Consider the following 16,713-nt stretch of genomic DNA (forward strand, 5'->3'; position numbering starts at 1 on the left):
CTGAGAAAAGTAATTGACAAGCCCCAGTTGAGGGGCATTCAACAAAATACCTACCTAGTACTCCTCAAAACTGTCTAGGCCATCAAAAAAAGGAAAGTGTGAGAAACTGTTGCAGCCAAGAGGAGCATAAGGAGACTTGAAAATTAAATATAATGTATCTTGGATGTGATCCTGGGACCAAAAAGGGACATCAAGGGAAAATTGAGGAGATCAAAATGAAGTTTGGCCTTTAGTTACTAAAAGTATATCTATATTGGTTTATTAATTGTGACAAATGTACTGTAAAATTAAGATGTTAACAATGGGAAAACTGGATGTGGAAGATACACGATCTCTCTGTATTATCTTTTCAGTAAACTATAAATCTAAAACTGGTCTAATATTAAAAGTTATTTTAAAAAGTCAGCCACAGGCACTTTTGAATCATGAAGGTGTTGGAGGTATTTTTGTCACCTGAAACTAATGAAATACCGTGAGACAAATGAAGATGGAATCAACTTTCCAAAATTAATCACATACATCAAAAACAGTTGAAAGAGAAGTTCACAGCAATACAGGCTCCCCTCAAGAAACAGGAAACCCCAAATACACAACCTAACTTTTACCTTTATATCTAAAGGAACTGCAAAGAGAAGAACAGATCCTAGAGTTAGTAGAAGTAAGGGACTAATGAAGATCAGAGCATAAATAAATGAAAGAGGCACCAAACACACACACACACACACACACACACACACACTCAAACACATAAGAAAAGATCAATGAAACTAAAATGTGGTTCTTTAAAAAGATAAAACTGAAAAAACTCCAGCCAGACTGATTAAGAAAAAGAGGGCTGAAATCAATAAAATCAGAAATGAAAAAAATTACAGTTGACACCACAGAAATACAAAGGCTCATAAGAGATTACTACAAACAATTATAGAGCAACAAATTGGAAAACCTAGAAGAAACGGATAAATTCTGAGAAACAAGCAACCATCCAAGACTAAATACAAAGTAGAAAATCTGAGTAGACTCATTACAAGTAATGAAATTGTATCAATAATTTTAAATCTCCCAAAAGACAAAATTCCAGGGCCAGACAGCTTCACAGGTGGATTCTACTAAACATTTAAAGAACTAATGGGGCATCTGGGTGGCTTAGTTGGTTAAGCGACCAGCTCTTGATTTCAGCTCAGGTCATGATGTTAGGGTTGTGAGATCAAGCCCTGCATTGGGCTCCATGCTTGGCGTGGAGCCTGCTTAATATTCTCTCTCTCCCTCTGCCCCTTCCCCATTCACTCTCTACAAATAAATAAATAAGAGTTAATGACTGTCCTTCTCAAATTATTCCAAAAAATTGAAGAGGAAGAAATGCTTTCAAACTTACTTATGAGGCCACCAAAACCAAATAAGGACACCACACACACAAAAAGAAAACTACAGACCAAAATCCCTAATGACTATAGATGCAGAAGTCCTCAAGAAAATAGTCACAAACCAAATTCAACAAAACAGAGCATAAAAGTCATATGATCATTTCAACAGCTGCAGAAAAAGTATCTGACAAAGCTAATAGCCATTTATGATAAAAACTCTCAAAGAGTGGATATAGAAGGAATGTACCTCAAGATAATAGGGGCCATATGTGACAAATCCACAGCTAACGTTATCCTGAATGGTGAGAAAAGGATACAAGCTTTTTCTCTAAGATCAGGAAAAAAGACAAGGATGCTACTCTCGTCACTTTAATTCAACATATCACTGGAGGTCCTAGCCACAGCAATCAGGCAAGGGGAAAAAAAAGGCATCTATATTAGTAAGGAAGAAATAAAACTGTCACCATTTGCAGATGACATGGTACTATATTTAGAAAACCCTGAAGACTCCACCAAAAAACTATTAGAACTAATAAATGAATGTAGTAAAGTCAGAGGACACAAATTACCATACAGAAATGGGTTATGTTTCTATCATGAAGCATCATGAAGCATCGAAAGGTGAAATTTAGAAAACAGCCCCACTTATAATTGCATTGAAAAGAATAAAATATGTAGGAATAAATTTGCTTTTTAAAAAGATTTTATTTATTTGAGAGAGAAAGTGTGCATATGAGCAGGGGGGAGGGGTAGAGGGAAAGGAGGAAGGAGACTCCTGCTGAGCAGGGAGCCCAATGCAGGATTTGATCCCAGGACCCTGGCATCATGACCTGAACCGAAGCAGACGTTTAATGGACTGAGCCACCCAGGCACCCTATAGGAATAAATTTAACCAAAGAGATGAAAGACCTGTACTCTGAAAATTATTAAACACTGATGGAAGAAATTGAAGATGACACAAATAAGTGGAAAGATATTCTATGGTGATTGTTTGGAAGAATTAACATTCTTAAAATTATTACCCAAAGCAATCTGCAGATTCATTGCAATCCCTACTAAAATACCAATGGCATCTTTCACAGAATTAGAACAAAGAAACCTAAATTTTTTATGTTTGTGTATTTGTGGTTAAAAAAGATCCCAAATAGCCAAAACAGTCTTGAGAAAGAACAAAGGTGGAGGTGACATGTGCCCTGATTTCAAACTATACTACAGAGCTATCATAATCAAAACAGTATGGTATTGGCAAAAAACAGACACACAGATGAATGGAATTGAGAATCCAGAAATAAATCCATACATATATGGTTAATCTACAGGAATGGAGACAAGAATATACAATGGAGAAAAGACAATAAATGGTCCTAGGAAAACTGTACCACTATCTTACACCGCATATAAAGTAAATTCAAAATGGATTAAAGACTTGAATATAAGACCTGAAACCATAAAACTCCTAGAAGAAAAAACATAGGCAGTAAGCTCTTCATCTTCAACATCAATATTTTTTTTTTGAAGTAGTCTCCTCAGGCAAGGGCAACAAAAGCTAAAATGAACTAAATGGTACTACCTCACACTAAAAAGCTTTTGCACAGTGGGGGAAACCATCAACAAAATGAAAACATAGCCTACTAAATGGGAGGACATTTTTGAAAATCAAACATCTGATCAGGGGCTAATATCTAAATATAAAAAGAACTTACACAACATAAGGGGGGAAACCTGATTAAAAAATGAGCGGAGGACTTAGACATTTTTTCCAAAGAAATACAGATGGCCAAGAGATGTTTGAAAAGATGCTCATCATCACTAGCCATTAGGGAACCACAAATCAAAACCACAATGAGATATCACCTCACACCTGTCAGATGGGCTATTATCAAAAAGACACAAGGTGTGTTGACAGGACAGTGGAGAAAAGAGAACCTTATACACTAGAGCAGGAATGTAAATTGGTGCAGCCACTGTACAAAACAATGTGGAAGTCCCTTAAAAAGTTAAAAATGCAACTACTGTATAATCCAGCAAATCTACTTCTGGGTATTTATCTGAAGAAAATGAAAACATGAATTCAGAAAGATAATATGCAGCCCTATGTTCAATGTAGCATTATTTTTAATAGCTAAGATATGGAAGCAACGTAAATGTCCATTAGTACATGAAAGGATAAGAAGGACATGGTATGTATATGGAATATTACTCAGCCATAAAAAATTTTAAAAAAAATGAAATCTTGCCATTTGCAACATAGATAGACCTTGAGGGTATTGTGCTAAGTAAAATAAAGAGAAGATTTTTAAAAAAATAATAAGTAAAGAAGAAATATAAACACCATATGATTTCACTTATATGTGGAATCTAAAAAACAAAATGGGGGCACCTGGCTGGCTCAGCTGGCAGAGCATGCAACTGTTGATCTCGGGGTCATGAGTTTAAGCCCCGCATAGAGCTTACTTAAAGTAGATAGATAGATAAAATTAAAATGTCCTTGACTATTTAAAAAAATAAAATTAAAACTTAAATACAAGGGGCGCCTGGGTGGCTCAGTGGGTTAAGCCGCTGCCCTCAGCTCGGGTCGTGATCGAGCCCTGCATCCGGCTCTCTGCTCAGCGGGGAGCCTGCTTCCTCCTCTCTCTCTGCCTGCCTCTCTGCCTGCTTGTGATCTCTCTCTGTCAAATAAATAAATAAAATCTTAAAAAAAAAAAACTTAAAAATAAAACAAATGAAAAAGCAAAATAAAATGGAAACAGACTCATAGATATGGTAAACAAATTGATAGTTACCAGAGTGGTGGTTGTTGGGGGGGGTTAAACAGGTGAAGGCAATTAAGAGGAACAAGCTTCCAGTTATAAAATAGTTAAGTCCTGAATTCTGGTCCAAGATGGCTATTTAGGAAGATGGTGAACTCACCTATTTCCATGGACACACCAAATCTATACCTGTTTATGGAACAATTCCTTCTGAAGAACTGAGGGCTGACTGAACATCTTCTGCACAGCAGAAGATAGACCACATAGAGAATGGCAAGAAAGATGGAGACACGGTAACGAAGGGAAACCCTCTGCCTCCCGCCCCCACCCCCACCCCCACTGGAACTACACTGGAGAGGGATAGTACTGAGGGACCATGAGTAGATTTGTCTGCCCTGGGGCACAGGAAAAAAAAAAAAAAAGCCATAGTTTAAAAAGCCAACTAATTGGCTGGAATTCTCTGGGTCAGAGGGACTGCTGAGCACCATGATTTATGTTCTCCTTTCTCCTTCATAGTACAGACATCAGGCAGGTCTGGGCACCAAAGCCAGCAAGCCCCATGCCTCTAGCCCACACAGCCCCAGACACCTTGGGAAACAGAAAAATGTGATTTAAAAGAGCAACTAACATATAAAGGATCCATCCCTAGAACCTTGCCAGTCATTGGGCAGGGGAGGACTCTCTCTGGATCAAAGGCCTTGGCAAGCACCATGGTTTACATTCCCCCCTACCTTGATAGCATGGATGGGAGCAGGGTTCAGGTGCCCCAGTCAGCCTATCACCTCCGTGAGCCTGGGCCTCTAGCCTATACTAGCCCAAGCCTTGGTCAGCATTCACTCTAGCTCCAGCCATCTCATCAAAGTGACAAAAATGCAGTCCAGCACCACTTCGGCTCCACATGACTTGCTGAGATATCCTCAGTGCAGAGCACCCTGGGCCCACCCGGCCCTTCCCCACCTTGGCCTCTGCTGTCCCGTCATAGGCCCCTTTCACAGAGCATCCTGGGACCCCCTGCCTGCACCAGACACAGACTCAGACATCCAGTCAGAGTCACCAGGCGCAGACATTCTACATGGAAAATGACCATTCTTTCAAGTTTAGAAACTTAGAGAAGTAACTGTACCACTGAATATATAGAAACAAACACAGAAAGTCAGGAAAAATGAAGACACAGAGGAATATGCTCCAAACAGAAGAACAAGCACAAAACCTCAGGGAAAAAAACTGAATGAAATGGAGATAACCAGTCTACCTGCTAAAGAGTTCGAAGTAATGATCCATAAAGATACTCCTCAGAATGAAGAGTAGCTGAACTTACTGAGAACTTTAACAAAGAGATAGAAAATATAAAAAAGAATCGATCAAGAGTTGAAGAATACAGTAACTGAAATGAAAAGTACACGATAGGGAATCAACAGTAGATTAGAGGATACAGAAGAATGGATCAGTGATCTAAAAGGATAATGGAAAAACATCCAAGCTGAGCAGAGAAAAGAGTTTTTAAAAATGAGGTTAAGGGGAAGGGTGTCTTGGACAACATTAAGTGAACAAACATTTGCATTGTAGGAGTCCCAGAGGAGAAAAGAGAAAGGGTTGGAAAACTTACCTGAAGAAATAATAGCTGAAAATTACACTAGCCTGGGGAAAGAAATAGACATCCAGGTTCAAGAAGCACAGAGAGTTTCAAACAAGATGAACTTATTACACCGTGATGTGTAATAAGTAGCATGTCAGAGATTAAAGATAAAGAGAAAATTTTAAAAGCAGAAAGAGAGAAGCAATTAATAACAAATGAGGGACCTAAAGGAATGAACAGGGAAAAAAAAATACAAGCAAGAATACTCTCTTGGCAAGATTATCATCCAAAATTGAAAGGTAGTTTTCCAGATAAACAAAATTCAAAGGAGTTCATCTTCATGAAATCAGTTTTATAAAAAATGTTAAATGGAATTCTCTTAGTGGAAAAGAGAAGTAATAATTGGAAGTAAAAAAATTATAAAAGTGAAAAAAATTTAATGAGTAAAAGGAAACACATATAGATAGTAAAACAATCACTTACCAAGCTAGTATGAAGGTTAAGTACAAAAGTAGAAAAAAGTAGTAGTATATGTAACAGCGGGTGGGAAGGTAAAAATTAAGTTCTTTTGGAATGTGTCCAAGCTTAAGTGACTATCAACTTAATATAGACGGATATATAATTAGGATGTTACGTATGAACCTCATGGTGGTCACTAACCAAAAACTTTTAATAGATACAAAAAAATAAAGAGAAAAAAAGCCAAGCATAACACTAAAGAAAGCCATCAATCATAAGGAAAAAGAACAGGAGACAAAGAAGAAGAACTCCAGGCACTGGGTGGCTCAGTCGGTTGGGCCTCTGCCTTTGGTTCAGGTCATGATCTCAGGGTTCCTGGGATTGAGTCCTGCACTGGGCTCCCTGCTTGGCAGGGAGTCTGCTTCTTCCTCTCTCTGCTCATCCCCTGTCTCTCTCAAATAAATAAAATCTTTGAAAAAGAGAGAAGAACTATAAAAACAACCAGAAAACAATGAACAAAATGGCAATAAATACATATGTATATATACATATGTGTGTATGTACTATCCATATATATATATATATATATATATATGTATATATTGCCTACAAGACACTCTGCTTCAGACCTAAAAAGACATACAGATTGAAAGTGAAGGAATGGAAAAAGATACTCCATGTAAATGGAGACAAAAAAGAGCGAGAAAGGCAGAGTAGCAATACTTATATCAGAGAAGACAGACTTCAGAACAAAGTCTGTAACAAAAGACAAGGGCATTATGTAATGAGAAGGCATTGATCTACCAAGAGGATATAACAATTATAAATATCTATGCACCCAACACTGAAGCATTTAAATATGTAAAGCAAAAAGAACAGATGTTCAAGGGGGAAATGGCCAGTAATACAATAACAGTATGAGATTTTCACACCCCTTCTATAGCAATGACTAGATCATCCAGGCAGGAAATCAATAAGGAAACAGTGTCTTTGAGCGGCCCCAGAACGTTATACCCCAGAACACCAGAATGCACATTCTTTTCAGGTGTACACAGAGCATTCTCCGGGATAGACCACATGTTAGGCCATAAAACAGATCTCAATAAATTTAAGAAAATTGAAATCACACATGTATCTTTCTGAAACACTATAGTATGAAACCAGAACTCAATCACAGAAAAAAAGAAAAAAGTAAAAACAAACACATGGAGGCTAAACAACATGGTACTAAAGAACCAGTGGGTCAATGAAGAAATCAAAGAGGCTATCAGAAAGACACATAGAGACAAAATGAAAACAATGGTTCAAAATCTTTGGGATGCAGTGAAAGCAGTTCTAAGAGGGAAGTTTATAGCAATACAGGCCTACCATAAGAAACAAGAAAAATCGCAAACAATCTAACCTTATACCCAAAGGAAGTGGAGAAAAATGAACAAAGCCCAAAGTTAGTGTAAGGAAGGAAATATTAAAGTTCAGAGCAGAAATAAATGAAACTGATACCAAAAAAAAGAAGAAGAAGAAGAAAAGAAAGAAAAAAGAAAACCAAAAGGATCAGTGAAAATAAGGGCTAGTTCTTTGAAAAGTTAGATGAAATTGATAAACCTTTAAGCAGAAAAAAAGTGAGAAGACCCAAATAAAATAAAAAATGAAAGAGGAGAAATAACCAAAACCATAGAAACACAAAGGATTATGAGACTATTATGAAAAATTACAGGAGATCAAATTGGACAACCTAGAATAAATGGATAAATTCCTAGAAACATACAGTCTTCCTGAAATGAATCAGGAAGAAATAGAAAATATGAACAATTACTAGTAATGAAATTGAATCAGTTATCAAAAATTCCTAAAAAACAAAAGTCTACAATCAGACAGATTCAGTGGTGAATTCTTCCAAACATTTAAAGAAAAGTTAGTACCTGTTCTCCTCAAACCATTCCAAAAACATTGAAGAAGGAAAACTTCCAAATATATTCTGTGAAGCCAACATATTACCCTCATTCCAAAACCAAAAGCACTGCAAAAAATAAGACAAAACAACAAAATAACAGGCTGCTATTCCTAATGAACATAGATGCAAAATGCTTAGCAAAATATTAGCAAACTAAATTCAACAATACATTTAAAGTATGATTCACTATGACCAAATGGGATTTATTCTGGGGTTGATAGTTCAGTATTTGCAAATCAATCTTTATGACACACCACAATGACAAAGGATAATAATTATATAATCATATTAATATTTGCAGAAAAAGCATCTGACAAAATTAAACACCCCTTATGATAAAAACTCTCAACAGAGTTAAGTGTAAATGGAAGGTATCTCAGTAAAGACTGTATATGACAGACCCACAGCTAACATCATACTCAATGGAGAAAAACTGAGAAATTTCCTCTAAGATTGGGAGCAAAACAAGGACATCTACTCTTGCCACTTTTATTCAACACAGTACTGGAAGCCCTGTCCACAGACAAGAAAAAAAAAAGATAAAAGGCATCCACACTGGTAAGAAGAAGTAAACTCTCAGTATTTACACATGACATGATGCTACACATAGAAAACCATAGACTTCACCAGAAAACCTATTAGAATAAATGAATTCAGTAAAGTTGCTGGATACAAAATTAATATTGCTTTCTGTACACTAACAAGAAAGTAGCAGAAAGAAATTAGGAAGGCAATTCCATTTACAGTAGCTCCAAAAAATCAAATACCTAGGAATAAACTAGCCAAGGAGGGGACAGATTATACTCTGAAAACTATAAAACACTGATGAAAGAAATTAAATATGACACAAAAGGAAGATACACCATGTTCATTGGGAGAATTAATATCCATGTTATCCAAAGCAATCTCTAGATTCAGTGCTATCCCTATCAAAATACCAATCGTATTTTTCATAGAACTACAACAAATAAACTGAAAATTTGTATGGAACCGCAAAAGACTCTTGAGTAGCCAGAGCAATTCTAAGAAAGAATAAAGCTGGAGGTATTAGAGTCCCTGATTTCAAGATATACTACAAAGCTATAATAATGAAAACATTATGGTATTGGCACAAAAACAGACACACAGATGAATGGAACAGAATAGAGGGCCCAGAAATAAATCCATGCTTATATGGCTAATTTATTACAGTGAAGGCAAGAATCTACAATGGGGAAAAGATAGTTTCTTCAATAAATGGTGCTGGGAAAAACTGAACAGCTACATGCCAAAGAATGAAACTGCACCACTGTGTCACACCATATAAACTCAAAATAAACTCAAAATGGATCAAATAAGCTCAAAATGGATCAAAGACCTAAATGTGAGACCTGAAACCATAAAAATCCTACAAGAAAACATAGGAAGTAATCCCTTTGACATTGACCTTAGCAACATTTTCCTAGATGTGTCTCTTCAGACAAGGGAAACAAAAGCAAAAATAAACTATTGGAATCGCACCAAAATAAAAAGCTTTCATAGCAAAAGAAACCATCAACAAAATGAAAAAACAATCTACTGAGTAGAGGATATTTGCAAATAGCATCTGATAAAGGGTTAAGATCCAAAATATATAAAGAACTTACACAACTCTACACCAAGGGGCACCTGGGTGGCTCAGTTGTTAAGGGTCTGCCTTTGGCTTGGGTCATGATCCCAGGGTCTTGGGATCGAGCCCTGCATCTGGCTCCCTGCTCAGCAGGAAGCTTGCTTCTCCCTCTCCCAGTGCCCTGCTTGTGTTTCCTCTCTTCAGTATGTCTCTCTTTCTGTCAAATAAATAAATCTCTTAAAAAAAAAAACAAAAACACAATTCTACACCAAAAGTACAAATATAATCCATTTAAAATAGGTAGAAGACCTGAATAGACATTTTTCCAAAGAAGATATACAGATGGCCAACAGACATGAAGAAAAGATGTTCAATATCACTGATCATCAGGGAAATGCAAATCCATATCACAATGAGGTATCACCTCACACCTGTCTGAATGGCTAGAATCAAAAACAAGAAAAACAAGTGTTGGCAAGGATGTGGAAAAAGGAACTCTCGTGCTCTGTTGGAGGGAATGTAAATTGGTGCAAGTACTGTGGAAAATAGTATGAAGTTTCCTCAAAACTTTTAAAATAGAATTACTATGCAATCCAGTAATTCCACTACTGGGTATTTACCTAAAGAAAACGGAAACACTAATTTGAAAAGATATAGCTTCTCTGTTTATTGCAGCTTCGTTTACGATAGCCAAGATATGGAAGAAACCTAAGTGTCCATCAACAGATGAATGAATAAAGGAGACGTGGTATATGTACATAATGGAATATTACACAGCTGTAGAAAAGAATGAGATCTTGCCATTTGCAGACAACGTGGATGGACTAAGAGGGTATATGCTAAGTGAAAGAAGTCATGCGGAGGAAAACAAGTATACGACTTTGCTTACATATGGAATCTAAAAAACAAAACAAGTGAACAAAAATAAGTCCATGAGGACATAAGGTATAACATGTGGAATATAGCCAGTATTATTGTAATAACTTTGTATGACAACCTGATAACTAGACATCACAGGGATCATTTCATAACACATAAAAATACCAAATCACTACGATATAAGCCTGAAACTAATAAGATATTGCAATTATTTCTCAACATGATAAATCAACAGCAGGTACTTGTGAATCATGAAAACACTGGTGGTACTTTTGTTACCTGATCTCTGACCTCCAGACCATGCCCTCCTGTGGATGGAGCTTCTGCCTAGAGGGTACTTTCTCAAGCCTGGCAGCTGGGACTCAAGCTCTTCCTCCCAGAGCCTATGCTCTCCTTCTCCCCAGGGAGTTCCTGTTCTGCTTCTATTTTGTTACCTTGGGAATGGAGAAGCAGGCCCATGTTGGAGTTTGCCCTGCTTCACAAACCATGGAGATGATGGCAGGCCTGACCCTGCCCATAGGGTGTAAAAAGAAGAAAGCGGCCCAGAGAATACTCGTCCGTTTACTCCAATCACATATCCACCCATTCTGGGGAAACAGTCCACATTCAGATTGGATCATCCGTAAGTCACCCCATAGAGAAGATGCTGTGAATAAGGAGATAGAGTTTATCACAAATTTATATTTGCTGCCTCTCCTCGGCAGCCCAGTCCTAGACATACATTAATGCTGCTGACCTACACCGGAGGCTAATAGAAGTTGGAAAACTCCAGTGAATCTTCATAAAATATCATAACTCTGCTCGGCTGCAAAAAAAATTCATTGAAGGGAAAACACAGTAGTTCTCTTTACACATTGGCTTTTTAGTAGGTGCTAGCTGTCTGGGCACCTGGGAGCCCATCCATCATGATCTAGAGAACCTCCTGGACACTGTCCTTGTGGGTGTTTTGAAACTATTTTTAGTAACATACCAGACTTCCCAACTGGAAGGCTTCCTGCAGTGGCTCTTGACAGGTTGAAGGTATCCTGGCTGATGCAGCTACAGAAGGACAGATGGAAGGAGTCCTCTGCCCAGTGCCAGCCTCTCACGGTTTCTCCTCATCCCCCATCGCATCACTTCCTCTCTCTGAAAGCGCCCTGGAAGGAGTCCTGGGCTAGGTCTGCTTGGCCTGGGAGCAGGTGGTGGCAAATGGTCGAGGTGTTGGCTGTGGTGAAATGGCCTTTCTCTTCCAGGATCCCTCAGGATCCCATCCGTGACCCAGCTTTGATGTGAACTCAGGTCCGAGCAGAACAGCTCCTGAGCTCCTGGTCTTACCCTTCTTATCCCTGCATCAACTTTGGGGAGCTGTGCACACTCTAGGCTGCGCACAGCAGGGGCTGTGTGTCTGAGCCCTGTCTAAAGGCTGTGGCCTCCCACACCCCAGCCTCCTCCCTACACACTACTCCCCTGGGCTCCTGCACAGGCCCCAATAATCAGCTTCTTCCCACCTTGTGCTTCTGAGAATTTCCACTGAACAACTTCTGCGGAAGCCCTGCCCCATCATGCCTGGTGTTCTGCTCCCCTGGCTACTAGGTTTCTTGCCCTGCTCACTTCCTCTGTGCCCCTTTGACTAGGATGAGGCAGAAGCAGCTCAGGTGGTGTTGGGATTCCTCCTGCCCTTGAGGCTCACTCTCTCCTGCCTCCCGTCCTGTCCTGAGTTCATGTTTCTCTCTCCTTCTGCTGCCATCTTTGTTGCTGCACCACAGAAGTTCCAGGTAAAAGTTAGCTCACATCTGAAGTAGAGAGTTCAGATCTATAGTTGTTGAACTCAAGTGAATTTCATCTCTAGACAGATGCACGTCAGCCCACAGTGCAGGTTGCCTGCCTGGGCTGCAGGGAGGCGGGCATGCAGGTCTAGAGACCATACCTGGCTCATGAAGATGACACAAGGTTGGGGACAAAAGGTCAGGGCAGGTGGCCTCCACAGTCAGCAGTTATGGCTACAGCCCAGGGGAGCCCCTGGGGTCACTGGCACTCTCCCCACACTTAGGGCCTAGGAAGTAGGTTGACTCTTTTAAGGTGTTCCAGGGAGGCTCATGCAGTTTCTCCGCAAAGACAGACTGTATCTGATAGAGGTCATCCACAGCATCTGTGATTCTGAGTGAAAACCATGCGAGACTGTGCACTCTGAGAAACAAAGTGAGGGTTTGGGGGGGAGGGGCAGGGGTGAGCGTGGTGGTGGGTGTTAAGGAGGCACAGACCGCATGGAGCACTGGGTGTGGTACGTGAACAGTGAATCTTGGAACACTGCATCAAAAACTAATGATGTGGGGCGCCTGGGTGGCTCAGTGGGTTAAGCCGCTGCCTTCGGCTCAGGTTATGATCCCAGGGTCCTGGGATCAAGCCCCGCATCGGGCTCTCTGCTCGGCGGGGAGCCTGCTTCCCTCTCTCTCTGCCTGCCTCTCTGCCTGCTTATGATCTCTCTCTGTCAAATAAAAAATAAAATCTTTAAAAAAAAAAAAAAACTAATGATGTATGGTGACTAAAATGACACAGTAAAAACAACAACAACAAAAAAAAACCCCACACAGTGGTTAATATGGACACAAAGAGCCACAGTGAAGCCCCCCTTGGCCAGTGGCCTGCCCCCGACACCCTGGCAGAGCCCCTGTCAGCCGGAGTTGAAGAGTCATGCTGTCGCGCTGTGCCCCCAGCATCCTCTGCTGCCAGAGTGACTGCCTCAGCACCTGGTCCTCGACAGGCAGCGGCCCTGGGCTGAAGGGGTTCCGAGGCGGTGGGATTGTCCGAGTGCCCCGGGCAGGCGGTCACCCTATCAGAGGCCCCGTGTGGACACGGGTGGGAAGCTGACTTTCGGCTGCCGTTTGACTGAAGGGTCTGTATAAAGTGTCCCACACAAAATGAGTATATAGATCAGTTCCAGAATCAGGGCTTCTTCTTGTGCTTGTGTCTAAAAAAAAAAAAATCACAGGAAATTATTCACACAATTCAGTTGTGAGATTCTCACCCTTCCCTTTTTGCTGAGCTGAAATTCTTAGGAAAATACTTAGGCACCAACAACTAAGAATGCCTTGAGGCTATATTTAGCAGAGCTAACAATTCCTGCATTTCCTGCTTCCCTTGAGAATCAGGTGTTAAAACCTTAGATGGCTATTAAAAAACAAGTGGGCCCAGGTTGCTAGCCCAAGAATGCCATTTATAAAGCTGTTCGTGTGGAAACAGGTGGCATTTTCCTTCCAGCGGTTTCCAGCTCTCGTGTTCGCGTGAGCTGTGTGCAGGCAGTCACTTGCCTTCGCTCCCCACGGCGGATGACGGCGCGGCTTGTGATGGCGTTCCGGGAAATGCGGTGCCTTTCTGCAGCCCTTGTGAGGCTCGGCCTTGCCGTCCGAAGAGGGTGGTCGCTAGGAAATGACACTGCCCGCTGGATGGCCACCCTCTGAGAACAGGCTTGCTCCCTAATCACCTTGCAAACAAAACAAGAGCCCTTCGAAGCTAAAAGGAGTGCAGCTGCTGTTCGGGGACGGATGGGGTGTGGTTGGTTCACCGGCCTGAGGCGAACGTGCCTGGTTAGTGTTTTAGTTTCCTTCCTCCTCTGTCCTCCTTGCAGATGGCTCCAACTGATGAGTTAACCCACGAGATGACTGGCTTTCTTGACCAGACCTTGTACAGATGGGATCATCTCCGCATGGAAGCCACAGGGCCGAGAAAGCTGGCCAGAGAACTCCTCGCAGAGCTGCGCCCAGCCGGCTCTGCCGTGTAGGCACCGGGCTCCCTGCGGCCTCGTGAGGTAACGAGACCGTCTCTTCATGGAATGAGTAGTGAGAGTGAGCCCCAGGCAGCGTGGCATGATCTGCTGGTCCATATTTTATGGAGCGAGAAGACAGATCCGTTAGCCCAAACTCAGTCCAGTTTATTGTTCATGACTGGACCGTGCCTCGAGCATTCCCTGCCTGCTCAGCCCAGCCGTCAGAGAATCACTAAAGAAACGGCTTGCATCGGAGAACGGATTTTTACTTCTGTTTTCCCTCATATCAAACCAACATACGCAACTATGACTTGAATGGTTCAAAGTCTTTGGACCAAGAAATGCATGAACCACTGATCAGCTGAGAAAGTAACTTGGTGCTTCTGCGCAGGTCTCTTCTTCAGAAATCACGTTACCGTTATTGGTGTTTCTTTTGACCTGCAGGGATTTGAGGTAAAGCCACACTGTCTTGCTTCCCTGAGAAATTCTTCATCGAGGAGCCTCTCGGGGACCTTAGAAGGGAAACGGAGTCCACTTGAGACTGATAGCAAAGTGGCAGCGAACGGGACCACTGCTCATTGGTGGGCACGCGAGCCAGCGCTGCTGTGGAGGACGGTGCTTGCCAGCGGGCAAAGCCGGTTCCAGGGCTACCTCGCTTTGCTTTCTGGTCGCTAAATGCTGCCACCAGAGGAGCTCGTATGACCTCAAGGACGGCTGACGGGAGAGTATAGGACATGTTCTGGAAACATTAGAAGCAATTATGTATCTCAGTTGTCTAGTTAACCAAAGTGGGAATTCAAAAAAAAATTTTTTTTTAAGATTTTATTTGTTTGACAGAGAGACCATGAGTCGGGGGGTAGGAGCAGAGAGAGAGAGGGAGAAGCAGACTCCCTGCTGAGCAGGGAGCCCGATGAGGTGCCTGATTCCAGGAACCTACGATCATGACCTAAATCAGATGCTTAACCAACTGAGCCACCCAGTGCCCTGGGAATTAGAAATTTCTGATAAAGAATTGGTAACCCCAATATTACTTCACATTAATTAAAAAATGTTTCCCCTTTCAGGTTTATTCTTGATATGCATTGATTATGTGCTTTTCTGTGTGCATTCTGGTGGTTGAGTCAGTCAGAACTTTCTGTCCGCCTTCATTTATGTGTTAGTAATCTCTGAATCACCCTTAGTCTGGACTCCTGTTTGAGGCAGGAGTAACATTTTTTGGATTAGAGGTTGTGGTTTTAGGGGTATTACTGTTTTGGTATATGGATCCATCTAAAGATCTGGAAAATTCAAGAATTTTTTACCTGAGCCTGCCTTTTGAGAAATGCTGCAATTAAAGCAGTGTTCTGGTAAAATAGATACAACTACGAGCATTATTACTTTCATATAAAAAGGTTTCATCAACATGTGCAGTAGTTGAAAAATGAGTTTAGGCTTCATTTGGAGTTGAGGACATCTGTGTTATTTGTCATGGAAGCTGTGAGCAGCCTCTGTGGGCATGAAGAAGGGGACCGTCGTGTGGGAGCCTGGAGAATCCCTACCGTGAGTGCCTGTCAGGAATCCAGCTCCTATGGTGGGAATTCACTCATGCCTTATTTCACAGCAAACAGTATCAGCAAGACTTACCCACCTCAGACTATTCAAGCTGCGTTTCTGGAAGGTTCCTTCCTGTCCTGACCTTATCTCAGCCTGTTTCTAGTATCTCCAGTTCCTTTACAAAGCCTCTAAGTTCTCCTAAGCCTTGGACATTTGAGCCAGCCCTACCAGACTATCCGATCTGATGGGGCTTTAGTCTTCGCCCTGGTGAGCTCCTGGCAGCCCGGTGGTTCTCGTGTCTGGAGTGACCCCCCACCTACTGTCAGGGCTTTCATCAAGGGGACAGCAGGTACTGGTTTGTTTACTGATTTTACTTTCTCCCCTTGCCCTTCCCCCCTTGATAAAGTCACTAACAAGGGGAGAAATACTCCACAGGGGGAAACACAGGGAAGCGGGACTGTTCCCCAGACCGGAGGGACAGCTGTGCGGCCTCGCTGGCAGGCCCTGGTCTTCAGTGGGGCATGAGCCGACCTCTTCAGAAGGGCTTGTGCATCGTTGCATTCACTTCGCTGAGGAGGAAGGAGTCTCCCAAAGTGCAGATGGAGGGGGAGTGCACAGTGGACGGGTCGGAAGCCCTCCCTCCCCTCGACAGCCCAGGAAGCCAGGAGCCTTGCGCTCCCTCCACTCCTGAGCAAGTCCGCACCCAGCGGCCACAGGAGTCAGGGCAGAGAAACTCTGGAGCAGGCTGAGAAGGAGCTAGTAAATGCCACCTCCTCGTCCAGTTGCCTTGGACTGCGGGAAAGTCTGGAAACGTGGGGTCTTTCAGTTTTTTGAAGTTCAAAGAAGTAGGGTTCGAGCTACAAACGGGATCTGG

General features: G+C 41.7%; 1 protein-coding gene across 1 annotated transcript in view; it reads left to right on the plus strand.

Annotated features, from left to right (window-relative positions):
- FANCC (FA complementation group C) overlaps window positions 1–16,713 on the plus strand; it is a 272,052-nt gene extending 255,339 nt beyond the window's left edge. Inside the window, exon 15 of the mRNA XM_044265750.1 lies at window positions 14,169–16,713. Coding sequence (XP_044121685.1) covers window positions 14,169–14,321 — 153 coding nt within the window. The 3' untranslated portion in view covers window positions 14,322–16,713. The remainder of the gene's footprint in view (window positions 1–14,168) is intronic.

The sequence above is a fragment of the Neovison vison genome, chromosome 9, assembly GCF_020171115.1.
Source record: "Neovison vison isolate M4711 chromosome 9, ASM_NN_V1, whole genome shotgun sequence".
NCBI lineage: Eukaryota > Metazoa > Chordata > Mammalia > Carnivora > Mustelidae > Neogale > Neogale vison.